We start from the raw sequence: 14760 nt of genomic DNA, 5'->3' as shown, positions 1-14760 counted from the left end.
CATATCAGCATAACTTCAAACAAGATGTTCCCACTGGATGTTTCTAAGGGCCTAAATTTTACTCTTACTGCAAGTGCAAAGGAAGACTCAGAGCTATGGCATTTGAGGTACGGGAATCTAAACATTAAGGGCCTAAAGTTGATAAGTGGTAAAGGTATGGTTCACGGGCTACCAAAAATTGGTTGTATTGATTTATGTGATGGGTGCATTTATGGAAAACAAACTAGGAAGTCATTTCCTGATGGAAAAGCTTGGAGAGCTTCAAACTGTCTAGAATTAATTCATGCTGATTTATGTGGGCTTATGCAAATTGAGTCCTTGGGTGGGAGTCGTTATTTCTTACTATTTACAGATGATTATAGTCGCATGAGTTGGGTTTATTTTCTGGAAAGCAAGTCAGAAACTTCTAAGCAGTTCCAGAAATTTAAGGTTATCGTGGAAAAGCAAAGTGACTGCCATATCAAAGTTCTTCGCACATATAGAGGCGGGGAATTCATGTCCAAAGAATTTAATTTGTTTTGCGAAGAAAGTGACATTCATAGGGAGTTAACAACTCCTTAAACTTCAGAGCAAAATGGCATTGCTGAGCGCAAAAACTGAACTGTTGTGGAGATGGCAAGAAGTATGTTACAAGCAAGGGGGCTTTCAAACCAGTGTTTGGTTGAAGCTGTAGCAACATCTGTCTATTTGTTGAATCTCTCACCAACAAGGGCTGTCATGAACCAAACTCCATATGAAGCTTAGCGTGGAAGGAGACCATCTGTAAGTCATTTATGAGTCTTTGGGTATGTTGCTTATGCTTTGATATATTCACAAGTTCGTCAAAAGCTTGATGAAAAATCTGAAAATGCATTTTTATTCGTTATTGTACTCAATCTAATGCATATAGACTGTATAATCCTCTTAGTGGAAAGATTTTAATTAGAAGGGATATAGTATTTGATGAAAATGCAAGTTGGGATTGGGGTGAAGAACAAATACATAAAGAGATGCCTATGCTTGTTGAAATCTCCTTAGAGGAAAGATAAGAGCCAACCCCTACAAGTTCACCCACTATGACGTTAGCAAAGTCATCAACTTCAGCAACACCAGGCATAAACTCTTCATCCACAACTCTTCAAGAGTCTTCAGATGAGACACCACCAAGGAAGTATAGATATATATGCATCTTGTTAGTTTGCTCTTACTGTTTCAGACCCTATAAATTATGGAGAAGCAACTGAAAAAGAAGAATGGATGAAAGCAATGGTGGAAGAGATGAAAGCTATCGAAAAGAATGAAACATGGGAGATGGTTGACTTACCGGAAGGCAAAAATGCAATTGGTTTGAAGTGGGTGTTCAAGACCAAATTTGCTGTAGATGGAAGCATACAAAAGCACAAAGCTCGTCTTGTGGCAAAAGGATATGCGCAGTAATATGGTGTTGATTTTGAAGAAACTTTTTCTCCGGTAGCTCGATTTGAAACGGTGAGACTTGTTCTACCATTGGCTTCCCAATTGCAATGGCTTGTTTATCAATTTGATGTCAAGTTGGCATTTCTCAATGGAGATTTCCAAGAAGAGGTCTATGTAGCACAGCCAGAAGGTTTCATAAAGGAGGGTGATGAAACAAACAAACCAAAGATTTCTGATCACTCATTTACTAACGAAGGTCCACTGGAGCCACTAGCTTATTATTAACAACAATACCCACTACGTAAAACAACCTGTTAACAACCCATGTACCCCAAGACTTGGTCTAAGCAACAAACCCAGTCAACCTTTGAATCACGTCTCCAATAGCCCTATGGTAGGCTCCATTCCACGTTAGTGGCAAAGAATAATGAAAGCCACTAGCTGGGCCCACCCACTGTAATGAAGTTAGGGTGGAAGTGACTCTCTCTCAAAAAGTTCATCCCAGAATGAGGGAGAGGAAATCGAAGACTAGCCAAGAAATAAGCTCTGTATGTAATTGCTGAACACACAGGCAGTGTAGGTGTTCCCTTCCTCGAGGAGCCTTACTTTGTAATCCTTAAGAAAAGGGAACAATGAGAACATCCTCACAAAATCATCCCCCCAAAAGATGAGACGAAGTACCTAAAATTGTTTGTGCTTCCCATATCCAAAGACAAGTCTACAAATCTATTTTACCCTTATCATATAATATAAAAAACTCTCCAAAAGAGAGGTGGAGAAACTACAAGAAGAAGTTTGGCTAAATAAACTAGGAGAATCTCTGAGAGAGTTTCCTAAGTGGAGTCGTCCCAAAGAGTCTCCTAAGAGAAAGAAGTATGGGAGCAAGTTCGAGAGAGACTCCTGAGATAAGAAAGTCTGTAAGCGAGTTTGAGAGAGTCTCTCGATGAAGAGAAGTCAGCTAATGAGTTTAAGAAAACAACGAAAGAGTCTTACGAGAAGCTAGATAAAGACGCAATTTACCTTGGTCAATAAGTAAAATAAAATGACTGTGGTCCCCTTTTTTGTAGGCTTCCCCAAGCTACGAAGTAGCAGGGACACATGACACTCTAGATGGAGTTAATCATTGGATCAAGAGAAGAATGGGTAGGGACATGAGGCACTCTAGATGGAAGCCTACAGAATACCTTATCTGTTAGATTAAGAGACGGAGTGGCAGGGATACACACATTTAAGGTAAAAGCCTTTGAAAAACCTCAGCAATTGGATTGAGGGACGAATCGACAAGACCCGTGGCGCTAAAGATATAAACTCACGAAAGATCTCAGCTAATTAATCAAGGTAAAAAGATTCGATTTGGTAAGAACCTTAACAAATATTAAAAAAAATCACCACCTTAAGTAAGAAATCAAAAAGTCTCTCGAGAAAAGTCTCCCAGAAAACATAGTTCCACAGAATAACTACTCTTTCATCCAGGAGACCTAAAAGAAAAGGCGGGAGCAATTGATGTGTCCATGGACAAAGAGGCCATTTTTGAAAGATCCATGAGAGATAAAGCCCACAAGTCCAAAAACAAGAGCTAAAAACAAGAGATGAACAAGTCTACCGAGCAAAAGGACTTAAGATACCCTCTTGTGTAATACCTCATATCTGTGTGAAGTTATCGCGTGATTTAGATGAATTTAAAATACCAAAAAATGGGTTTAAAAGTAAAATAAATTGTCGAATCGATTGAAAGGAGTACCTCGGACCCTAGATAATTAAGAAAAATGGTATAACATCATCAAGTAATATAAGTTATAATTTTTGGTGATGAAAGAAATTAGATCGGGAACAGTTTTCGGTACAGCTGTCCACAGGGTTGAAAAATCGAATCGACGTATGAGACGTCCAAAAAGTCAACGGAGCATGTCAAGGACTAATATTTTATGTATAGAACAACTCTTAAGTGATTTCAGGTTGAATCGAGTGGATTTAGGGTCAAAACGATCAATTGGGCTTAAGTGCAATTTTCTAAATTTGCCCGAGGGAGGTTAAAATGATAATTTTTTGGAAATTTCCAGGGAGAAATGAGAAGTACTAATCTTGAGGGTCTTAGTGATGGTGCTGGGAAGATCAGGGGCTTGAGGATAAGGATAAAAATGCAAAAGAAAATTTCATGAGGGCCAAACTGTAATTTTTGAAAAATCTGCTCAGAAATGGCAAATCTGGCCACGGTTTCTGGCCGAAAAATCTGGAGATTTGCAGCTTTTCTTCACCAGGGCATGGCCAAGGTCGTGTAAGGGCGAAGCAAGGGCCTCTGATTGGTCAGAAAAACGGACGAATTTGGCTATAAATAGCCGAGTTTTGGTGAGGATTTGCATAAACAATTTTACTTCAGATTTCTCACTTTTGAGAGCGAATCAGAGGTCGAGGATAAGGGGCTTTTGTTCCCCAAGTTGTGAGGAGTAATTCTGGGAATTTTGAGGGTTTTTGGAGTAGTGTAAGGAGTGTTTTCGCATATATATACATTCGGTCGTATATATATACATATTGCGTGAGTATTAAATCGAGTTGTAGAGTGATCGATCAAAGGATCTATTAAGGGGCTTTTGGTGGCAAGGTTATGGGTAGCAAATATGGAAAGTTTCATGTCAATCGGAGTTCGAATCGAAGGCTAATTTGATTCGCCGGAGTTCGGTGGCGGATAACTTCAGCGGACTGTTTTTAGCCAAATCGGAAGGCTTCCGGTGGGTTTTTCCAACCAAAATGGGTACCATTGGGATCGACTAAGGGAGAGGAGCAGCCTGGTGTCGTCACTTCGATTTTCCGGTGTGCCGCCGCCGGAGAAGATGATCGGAGGTATTTTCTGTATTTTTTAAATGCTGAAAATATAGAAAATTCGAGAAAAAATAGAATTGAAGGAAATAAAATTCTAGAAAAATATCCATAAATTCAATGAAAATGAATAGTTTATTTTGATGAATTTTTATCCTAGAAATTTCTTGAGGAGATAATTATTTTGGATTTTTGAACGGAAAGGTAAATGGAAAATAAATATGAGGGGTTTTTATAAAATTCTGAAAAACTTCCAAAAGGATAAGGAATTAATTTTATGAGTTTTGGTGATTTTTCTTGAAGTAGATTCGAAGGAAATCAATGAGAAATAAATTTTCTCAAGGAAAAGTAATTATGGAAATTTGATAAAATAGGAGAAAAATCTGGAAAATTTCCAAAAATTTCCATAGGCTTATAAATATTGTTTTATGAATTTGTGTGGAGAAAAATTTAGAAAAAAGGCTTGAAGAGGTATTTACTTGAAATTATCGAAAGAAATATAAGAAGAAATTAGAGAAAAATAATGAGAAAATTGGGAAAATAGATATTGATTTCCCTTTGAATGCATACAATGTCTAGGGTATCGTTGAGGCTCAAGGTTGAGTTATAGTACGCCTGGCACGAGAATCGAAGTAGAGCACAAGGATCGAGGCAATTCAAATACATTTAAGCTGAGTGGTTCTATCGAAAAACTTGTTTGTGACATATGAATGGTTTACTATGAGTGTTCATCCCCATGACTAGGTTTATTGTGATGGTTGTGCAAACGCTTATTTATACATGTATTAAATTTCGTACGGTAAATTGCATACATTGAGATGTTGATTTTATGTCATGCATGTTATGATTTTTGGCATTGGCATGTTATGTGTTTTCCATGTGGAATGTCGGTTGTTAACCTATGACGTAGCCCTCGAGTGACAGCACTCGAGATGCATGCTGAGGGTTAATGCTATATGACCCACTTGGGACGGGGCTGAGATGGACTTCACCCTATGGTACTCAAATGGTAGGGCTGAGAGTGGACACCACCCCAGTTGTTGGCTCAAGTGGTAGGGCTGAGAGTGGACACCACCCCAGGTTCCTTTGAGCAATAACATTAATATCGAGGTGACGTAGATTCCGGGGATAGTGCTGATGTGACACTCTTGGGGCTAGGGTTGCGTTGAGTTTTGAAATGCTTTTGAGTAGGAGCGTAATGCCTAACAATGACAATGGGGTGATTCCTGGGTTCATATGTCAAGGTTGTCCTTCATAAGCAGGATTGTGTTTGCCAATGGGTTGATGTGGTCATGTCGCCTTTAGAGAGATTGCATTTTCCCCGATTAGGGCTAAGTGCTAAGTGGGGTTCTCTTAGGCTGGTACATGTCAGGATTTGTCGGTTTTATATATGATTTTGCATATCTGCATGAAAATGTTTTTGAACTCTCACTTAGATGATTCAGCATCTAATTTGAACTATGTCTCTAGAATATTCAAACATTTCAGGTGAAAGCAGTGGCGCCAAGGGGAAGAATGTCATGGAGATGTAGCGGCTATGTTTAGTTTTCGTAGGTTTTTGTCTATGATTGCGATGTTCAAAGGTTATGTAATATTTTGATATTTTTATGTGAAACATCGATTTGGTTATTGTAAAAGAAATTGTTGGTTATATATATCATTGAGGTTTCGATCTCGCTTCCGCTGATGTGATTGATATTACCTATCTTAGTCTATTAATTTTTAAAATTTTGATATGCTAAGAAGGTACAATCGGGATTGTCGGGAAATGATTATGATGAGGGTATGTATATCGAGGGGCTTATGTTGTGTATATGATATTGAAAAAAAAAAATCCAAAATCTCGAGGTAATGCACGTTGTGGGAAAACGGGGCGTTAAAATTGGTATCAGAGCAAACTAGCTAAAACCCCGATTGGAGACTCAGGGGTACTAGTGGAAATTGAGAATGATTGAGTCATTAATGGTTAGTTTGATGCGATGTAATCTAGCTATCAAGTTAGGTTTGTAAATAGGTGATAGGAATCATTGAGGTTCGAGTATTAGAATGATTTGGTATTGACCAAGGATTCTAGGGAGTGAGAAACCTAGGATGGTTCAGTTAGTGTTATTGGAAATAGAGTCTAAGGATTCTGATGATTGAGGTTACCTCTAAAGATAGTGTTGGTGTTTTTCTTTTTCCAGATGGTGAAAACTCGAAGAATCACAGATCTCAAAGAACGAGATGAGGAGAGCAGTAGTAGCAGTCATCGAGGTCACTCTGTGAGTCACACCACGAGTAGTCGCCGTAGTCGCTCTACGAATTCTGCTATGAGTAATCACCGTAGTCGTTCGACGAATCACGCCGCGAGCAGTAGACGACAAGAAGAGCAATCGGGTCCTAGTGAGAGTAGACTTGATCAAATGGAACGGATCTTAGAGTGCGTGCTAACACATGTAACGAGGAACGAGCCACCTAGACGCACCCCCCATGTGCTGGATCAGTATCGCCGGCAAAGACCCCCGGTGTTTAGAGGAAAAGCGGGAGATGACCCCAATGCAGCTGAGTACTGGATGGAACAAACTGAGAAGCTGCTTCAACATCTGCACTGCAGTGACGAAGAGAAGGTTAATTGTGCCACATTCATGCTAGAGGAAGAGGCTACACGATGGTGGCAATCAGCCCAGCGGGCTCTGCAAAGGACATCCAAGCAAGCAGCACAAGATCCAAGGCCGAGACAAGCTCAACCGATAACCTAGGAGGCATTCAAGGAAGTTTTCAATGCTAAGTACTTTCCCCAAAGCTGGAAGGAAGAGAAGAGTTGAGAATTCATGAAGTTAATGAGACTGATGAGATGTCAGTAACTCAATACGATGTCAAGTTTACCCAACTGATTAGGTACGTGCCTATGTACGAAACTGACAAGAGGCAGAAGGCGCAGAAATTTATGAGTGGATTGAAGGTGGACCTACAACAAGCTCTCAGCTCATGTACCATCAGCACCTACAATGAGGCACTGGACAGGGCTTTAACCACCGAGATGAACTTATTGCATGTAGGACTAATAAGATCTGATGAAAAGAAAAGAGATTCGAAAGGCACGGAGCATAAGACAGGTGGGAAAAATTTCAAAGATAGCAAACCGTGTCCTAGATGTCATAAAGAACACCCAGGAAGAAATTGTTCTCAAGGGTATATCACGTGTTTTTCATGCGACGAAAAAGGACATAAGGAAAAGGACTGCCTGAAGAAGAAAGAGGCACCTCCAACTGGGAATCGAATGGGGATCACATGCTACTCGTGCAATCAACCCGGTCACTACGCTAGTGAATGTCCGAAAAGACAGAAGATGGATTAGCCTGAGAAGATAAACATGACGCCAGGACCCTGTACCGAACGAGTTTATTGCCTAGCAAGAGAAAACGAAGAGGTCTACCCTAGCTTGGCAAAAGATGACGAAGAGACCCATCTGACAATGACCAAAGGTGTTGCCTACCAAAAATTGATTCTTAACCACGTTACCTGAAAGAGCTAAAGCATGATATAGGGTGTCAACTAGAAAATCAAAATTAGGTGACGTAGAATGTTATTTTAAGAATCAGTCTAAAGGAATTCGGATCTCCTGAAGACAAAAATAGAAGTGATTACGATAAGAAAATTGTGGTGATATCAAAGTAATATAGGTCATTCTGGGAGATGTGTAACTACCTGTAAATGAGCTGCAACTGGAAATTCTTTGAGAAACATGTAAGCAATGGGCGTGTAATAAAAGCAAATTGGGATAATTGATTGAGGTATTTAGGGCATTTAAATTGGAAGTTGTATCAATATCAACGATGTAATATGTTAAGTGCAAAATTTCGAGGATGAAATTTCTTTAAGGGGGGGAGAATGTAATACATATCTATGTGAAGTCATCTCGTGATTTAGATGAATTTAAAATATCGAAAAACGGGTTTAAAAGTAAAATAAATTGTCGAATCGACTGAAGGGAGTACCTTGGACCCTAGATAATTAAGAAAAATGGTATAGCATCATCAAGTAATATAAGTTATGATTTTTGGTGATGAAAGAAATTGGATCGGGAATAGTTTCTGGTACAGCTGTCGATCGGGCTGAGAAAACTGAATCGACGTAGGAGACGTCCAAAAAGTCAACGGAGCATGTCAAGGACTAATATTTTATGTATAGAACAACCCTTAAGTGATTTCAGGTTGAATCGAGTGGATTTAGGGTCAAAACGATCAATCGGGCCTAAGTGCAATTTTCTAAATTTGCCCAAGGGAGGTCAAAACGGTAATTTTTTGGAAGTTTCCATTGAAAATGAGAAGTACTAATCTTGAGGGTCTTAGTGATGGTGCTGGGAAGATCAGGGGGTTGAGGATAAGGATAAGAATGCAAAAGAAAATTTCATGAGGGCCAAACTATAATTTTTGAAAAATCTGCTCAGAAATGGCAGATCTGGCCACGGTTTCTGGCCAAAAAATCTGGAGATTTGCAGCTGTTCTTCGTCAGGGCATGGCCAAGGTCGCGTAAGGGCGAAGCAAGGGCCTTTGATTGGTCGAAAAAACGGACGAATTTGGCTATAAATAATCGAGTTTTGGTGAGGACTTGCATCAAAAATTTTACTTCGAATTTCTCATTTTTGGGAGTGAATCAAAGGTCGGGGATAAGGGGCTTTTGTTCCCCAGGTTGTGAGGAGTAATTCTGGGAATTTTGAGGGTTTTTGGAGTAGTGTAAGGAGTGTTTTCGCATATATATATATATATATATATTCGGCCGTATATATATATACATATTGCGTGAGTATTAAATCGAGTTGTAGAGTGATCGATCGAAGGATCTATTAAGGGGCTTTTGGTGGCAAGGTTATGGGTAGAAAATTTGGAAAGTTTCATGTCAATCGGAGTTCGAATCGAAGGCTAATTTGATTCGCCGGAGTTCGGTAGCGGGTAGCTTCAACAGACTGTTTTTTGCCAAATCGGAAGGCTTCCAGTGGGTTTTTCCAACCAAGATGGGTACCATTGGAATCGACTAAGAGAGAGGAGTAGCCTGGTGTCGTCACTTCGATTTTCCGGTGTGCCGTCGCCGGAGAAGATGACCGGAGGTATTTTCTGTATTTTTTAAATGCTGAAAATATAGAAAATTCGAGAAAAAATAGAATTGAAGGAAATAAAATTCTAGAAAAATATCCATAAATTCAATGAAAATGAATAGTTTATTTTGATGAATTTTCATCCTAGAAATTTCTTGAGGAGATAATTATTTTGGATTTTTGAACTGAAAGGTAAATGGAAAATAAATATGAGGGGTTTTTATAAAATTCTGAAAAACTTCTAGAAGGATAAGGAATTAATTTTATGAGTTTTGGTGATTTTTCTTGAAGTAGATTCGAAGGAAATCAATGAGAAATAAATTTTCTCAAGGATAAGTAATTATGGAAATTTGATAAAATAGGAGAAAAATCTGGAAAATTTCCAGAAATTTCCATAGGCTTATAAATATTGTTTTATGAATTTTTGTGGAGAAAAATTTAGAAAAAAGGCTTGAAGAGGTATTTACTTGAAATTATCGAGAGAAATATAAGAAGAAATTAGAGAAAAATAATGAGAAAATTGGGAAAATAGATATTGATTTCCCTTTGAATGCATACGATGTCTAGGGTATCGTTGAGGCTCAAGGTTGAGTTATAGTACGCCTGGCACGAGAATCGAAGTAGAGCACAAGGATCGAGGCAATCCGAATACATTCAAGGTGAGTGGTTATATCGAAAAACTTGTTTGTGGCATATGAATGGTTTACTGTGAGTGTTCATCCCCATGACTAGGTTTACTGTGATGGTTGTCCAAATGCTTATTTATACATGTATTAAATTTCGTACAGTAAATTGTATACATTGAGATGCTAATTTTATGTCATGCATGTTATGATTTTCGGCATTGGCATGTTATGTGTTTTTCATGTGGAACGTGGGCTATTAACCTGTGACGTTGCCCTCGAGTAACATGTGTGCCGAGGGTTAATGCTATATGACCCACTTGGGATGGGGCTGAGACGGATTTCACCTTACGGTACTCAAGTGGCGGGGCTGAGAGTGGACACCACCTCGGTTGTTGGCTCAAGTGGCAGGGCTGAGAGTGGACACCACCCCAGGTTCCTTTGAGTAATAGCATTAATATCAAGGTGACGTAGATTCTGGGGATAGTGCTGATGTGACACTCATGGGGCTAGGGTTGTGTTGAGTTTTGGAATGCTTTTGAGTAGGAGCGTAATGCCTAACAATGACAATGGAGTGATTCCCGGATTCATATGTCGAGGTTGTCCCTCTTAAGCAAGATTGTGTTTGCCAATGGGTCGATATGGTCATGTCGCCTTTAGAGAGATTGCATTTTCCCCGATTAGGGCTAAGTGCTAAGTGAGATTCTCTTAGGCTAGGGCATGTCAGGATTTGTCGATTTTATATATGATTTTGCACATCTGCATGAAAATGTTTTTGAACTCTCACTTAGATGATTCAGCATCTAATTTGGATTATGTCTCTAGAATATTCAAACGTTTCAGGTGAAAGCAGTGGCGCCAAGGGGAAGAATGTCATCGAGATGTAGCGGCTATCTTTAGTTTTCGTAAGTTTTTGTCTATGATTGCGATGTTCAAAGGTTATGTAATATTTTGATATTTTAATGTGAAACATCGATTTGGTTATTGTAAAAGAAATTGTTGGTTATATATATCATTGAGGTTTCGATCTCGCTTTCGTTGATGTGATTGATATTACCTGTCTTAGTCTATTAATTTTTAAAATTTTGATATGCTAAGAAGGTACAATCGGGATTGTCGGGAAATGATTATGATGAGGGTATGTATATCGAGGAGCTTATGTTGTGTTTATGATATTGAAAAAAAAAAAAAAAATTTCTGAAATCTCGAGATAATGCACGTTGTGGGAAAATGGGGCGTTACTCTTGGGTGATGGGCTCCTAAGACCCTCCCTTGACATGCCTCTGAAAGAGGTCTTAAGAGACTCTTACGCAGTTTCCCATAGGGTATTCTCCCAATATTTAACGACCATTTCCTTTAAGATGTCCTCCTAAAAAGTTTGAAGAAACAATAATTGGATTACGAGAGATCCCACCACACGTCATCTACCATCTTTATAAATAGAAAGTAACCCCTTGTCCCTAGAGTATAACTCAAGTGGTTGGGTCACGATAAATTAAGATTCGTACCAATAGATTGTGGGTTCGATTCCTTATTCTACACAGCGAGACAAAATCTCCATTTACGATTTACCTCTTTTACAGAAATCGAGAATACAAGCGGTAAGAGATCGCATAAGGACGATAATCCAAATAACCCCTTGTACCAAAATCTTACGGAAGAACAATTGAAGTTCTTTAGTCATAAATTTGATTTCTTGAATTTGCAGGTACTATTACCTACCATAGGTTATACTGGGGGTGTTGGCATTTTTTAAACTAAATTAATTTATTAATTCATGACATTGTTTTGTTAATAAATTTAGTCGTAATTTTTTGTCAGGTTGATTTTAGTGTTTTTTTTAATTTTTAATTTCTATTTAATTCCTTAAGAAGAAACATAAAAAAAAAAAAAATCACCATTTAGTGCATTGTTTTAGTTTTTCAAAAATAAATATAATTTTAACTTTCCAAAAAAACATCAAAACTCTACTTGTATTTTATTTCTTGATTAACCGACTAATCAATATAATTCTTGACAATGGATTAGTTACACTTTTTTTTTTCAACTCAGCATTTTTGTATAGAATGGATACGTCGTCAATATAAATAATTTTTTATATATATTTCATCATTGCCTCAAATATAGTATATTTGACTCAATTTCAAACATTATTTTTAATTTTTATTTTTAAAAATTTAAAAAGCAACAACATTATCAAAGCAATGCTGAGTTTATTTTTTTTAATTTCTGAATTAGACGAGAATTTGATTTTCAAAAAAAAAAAAATCAAGTATAGACAAAAATTGGGAATACAATTAATTCTACTTAGTATTAAGTTCTTGTGTCAACACTTCAACAGCCCTACAGATTAAAGCCTAAAGAGCAGTACACATGGGATCTTTGATTGTAACAACATCAAATATAGCAAACCTTGACATCTAATTTGGTTCTATTGAATATATATTATCTGGAAGTGGAACTATATCCATTTCCAGAGGTGTTCAACATCACCAACTATAATATGATCTTCAGCTTCCTGTGGAATTGGCAGAGAAGAAAGCCACAGCCCCAACAAACGGCGCATTGATGTACGTCGCCGGCTCGGATTGCCGGTAATTGTTGCGATCGTCGGCGAAATTGTCGTTGTTGTCCGGCCCACCCAAGATAGCTCCGACCAGAACATTCGGATCCGGAGAGCCAGACTGGAGGTACTGAAAGCTCTCACTGCATCCAATATGGGCAGGATGTGCATGTATGGATGGCACGGAGGCTCCCCTGTGGTGCACATGCAGAGGGTACCTATTGAGAGTAAAAATAATAACATTAAGAATAAAATTAACTTTTTATTTGCCAATTTAAACTCTTAGACAAGAAGATATATGGTTAATAATTCTACAATACCTCTGCCCAAAGCCCACCATGTAAGACATCTTCGCTGGATTGTCTCCCAGGATGTAGTCAACCTGCTTCTTCGCCTGGGCGATGAGCATCTCCGCAGTGATGGTCGAGCCGCCGCAGGAGGCCGCGCCGCCATTCGAGCTCAGATACTTGGCGTATGCCAGGAGGAGGAATGTTGAGGAAGTGACATACTGAAGGTTGCTCTCCCCTGCCTTGTACAGAAGCCCCCCTGTAAGAGTGAATTAAAAACAGTTTTGATCATCCAAACATGTTTGAACTCTAAATCAAAAACGAGGAAATGGGTTTGGATGCATTAGACCTGGGGTGTATTGGGCTTGAACGCTAGGTGATCCTGGAATTAAGGAACAAATGTAGTTGTCAGAGTGTGATTTATATAGCTGAAATTCTTGGATGTTCTTCTGTAAAAAGCCCTGGGAAAGAAGGATTTTCGTCCCGGCTCGCTTGTCGTCCCAACTGAAGGAGTTGCTGTCGTCCTCTGCTCCCAGTGTGTGGCCATTGGACTGGATGTAAGACGAGTATGAAGAGTTCTGTGAAGCCTTATAGATCCATGAGGCTCCCCATAGAAGCTCATCCTAATGAGAAAGAACAATCGTCAAGCAATAAGACTGATTTGGTAATTGGTACCAATTCAAGCAAGAAGTGGAATGCGTGTTTCTTACATTGAATCCTGAGTAGGAGCAGTAGAAGGGGCAGACAGCCGAACCGAGAGAATCACTGTAAGCTCCTCTGTATCTGTCCGCGAAATCGAACATCTGCAAATTATGATCGGTGTTTAATTTCATGGAAGTTTGGTTTGAAGTAGCTATATATGGACTGTGCAAGGATCGGTGTTTAATTACTATCATGGCGGTGAGAAGTAGTTTGGAAGAATAAGGAGGATCAGACTCCTGGAATATAATTGAAGCTGCAGCCAAAGCAGCAGCTGTCTCGGCTGCAACATCAGAGCCTGGATTCTGAGCCGACACTTTGTATACGTTTCGTGGAGTGTCCATGTCTTCGGGCCTTTCCCAGCATTGGTGATCCTTGTTCGGATCTCCCACCTGCACCATATCCATGAACAACACAGTTTTAAACAAGAAGACGACCACGAAAAAGAAGAAGAAGATGAAGCAGTTTGGCCTCTTCACCTGGACATACAAGGAGCCAGGGGTGGCTGTGGCTGCTTTTAGAAGGTAATCGGTGCTCCAACGTACGGCAGCCCTGGCATTCTGGATTTGGCTTTGCATTGAGACACCAAATTCAATTACACTCCATGCTAACAACGTGGTCGTAAAGGCCATTGGCAACCCAAACTTGACGTTATCCCCGGCATCATAGTAGCCACCAACAAGATCAACCTGAAATGGAAGAACCCAACTAAGAGAACTGAAAAATGGACAAGAATTACGTTAACTATCAGTATTTTACCCTCGGGGCCATGCCCCGCTTCTCACCCAATACATGTGATGTTACAGTTTGCTTGAACCCATGAGGATTAGTTGGGTCAAAGGCTCAAAATCTTAGTGACCAAAACAACAACAACAGCAACAGCAGCAGCAACAACAACAACAACAACAACAACAACAATAATAATAATAAAAGAATGAGACGAATTTGCACGAACATGATCAAGCGCGCCATCAGAGAGGCCGGAATCAGCCCTCCATTTGAGCCGCTGGTTGGAGGGCACCTCGCCGGAGCGCTGGGCCTCGTAGAAGAGAATGGACTTGTCGAGTGCATCGGCGTAGTCCTGAGCAGTGAGGGCCGAGCAAGACACGTCCATAGAAAACAATAAGGTCATAAAGAGAAGCGGCCATGCGGATGGCAAATGCAGTGCAGCACAACTCATTTTTTTCTTCTTTTACGAGCCTGTATTGTCAATCTCAGAACACTTATGCTGCGGTGGTGGGTTGGGCTTTGATTGGGCGCGGAGGTATTTATAGAGGAGAAACAAGTTTGCCGAGAGAGAAAGAG

General features: G+C 39.4%; 1 protein-coding gene across 1 annotated transcript; it reads right to left on the bottom strand.

The window, feature by feature from the left end:
- Window positions 1–12380: 12380 nt before the first annotated feature.
- On the bottom strand, window positions 12381–14760 carry LOC127813306 (endoglucanase 1-like). The gene is made up of 7 exons (XM_052354224.1): window positions 14411–14760; window positions 13935–14144; window positions 13647–13847; window positions 13467–13559; window positions 13106–13379; window positions 12790–13015; window positions 12381–12687 (listed from the first exon to the last, which is right to left on the bottom strand). The coding sequence occupies exons 1-7, from the start codon at window positions 14633–14635 to the stop codon at window positions 12417–12419; spliced, it is 1500 nt and encodes a 499-aa protein (XP_052210184.1). The 5' UTR covers window positions 14636–14760; the 3' UTR covers window positions 12381–12416.

Source organism: Diospyros lotus, chromosome 11, assembly GCF_014633365.1.
Source record: "Diospyros lotus cultivar Yz01 chromosome 11, ASM1463336v1, whole genome shotgun sequence".
Lineage (NCBI taxonomy): Eukaryota > Viridiplantae > Streptophyta > Magnoliopsida > Ericales > Ebenaceae > Diospyros > Diospyros lotus.
The sequence above is the reverse complement of the archived record's forward strand: the minus strand, read 5'-3'. Positions and strand labels throughout refer to the sequence as shown.

What these genes read in the sequence shown, in the direction of transcription:
- LOC127813306 (XM_052354224.1), bottom strand. Translation starts at nt 14,635, where the DNA reads ATGAGTTGTGCTGCACTGCATTTGCCATCCGCATGGCCGCTTCTCTTT. An exon ending in TACTTCTCACCGCCATGATA is followed by an intron (nt 13,560 to 13,646) that starts GTAATTAAACAC and finishes CATAATTTGCAG; the next exon opens with ATGTTCGATTTCGCGGACAG. An exon ending in ATGGTGGGCTTTGGGCAGAG is followed by an intron (nt 12,688 to 12,789) that starts GTATTGTAGAAT and finishes TACTCTCAATAG; the next exon opens with GTACCCTCTGCATGTGCACC.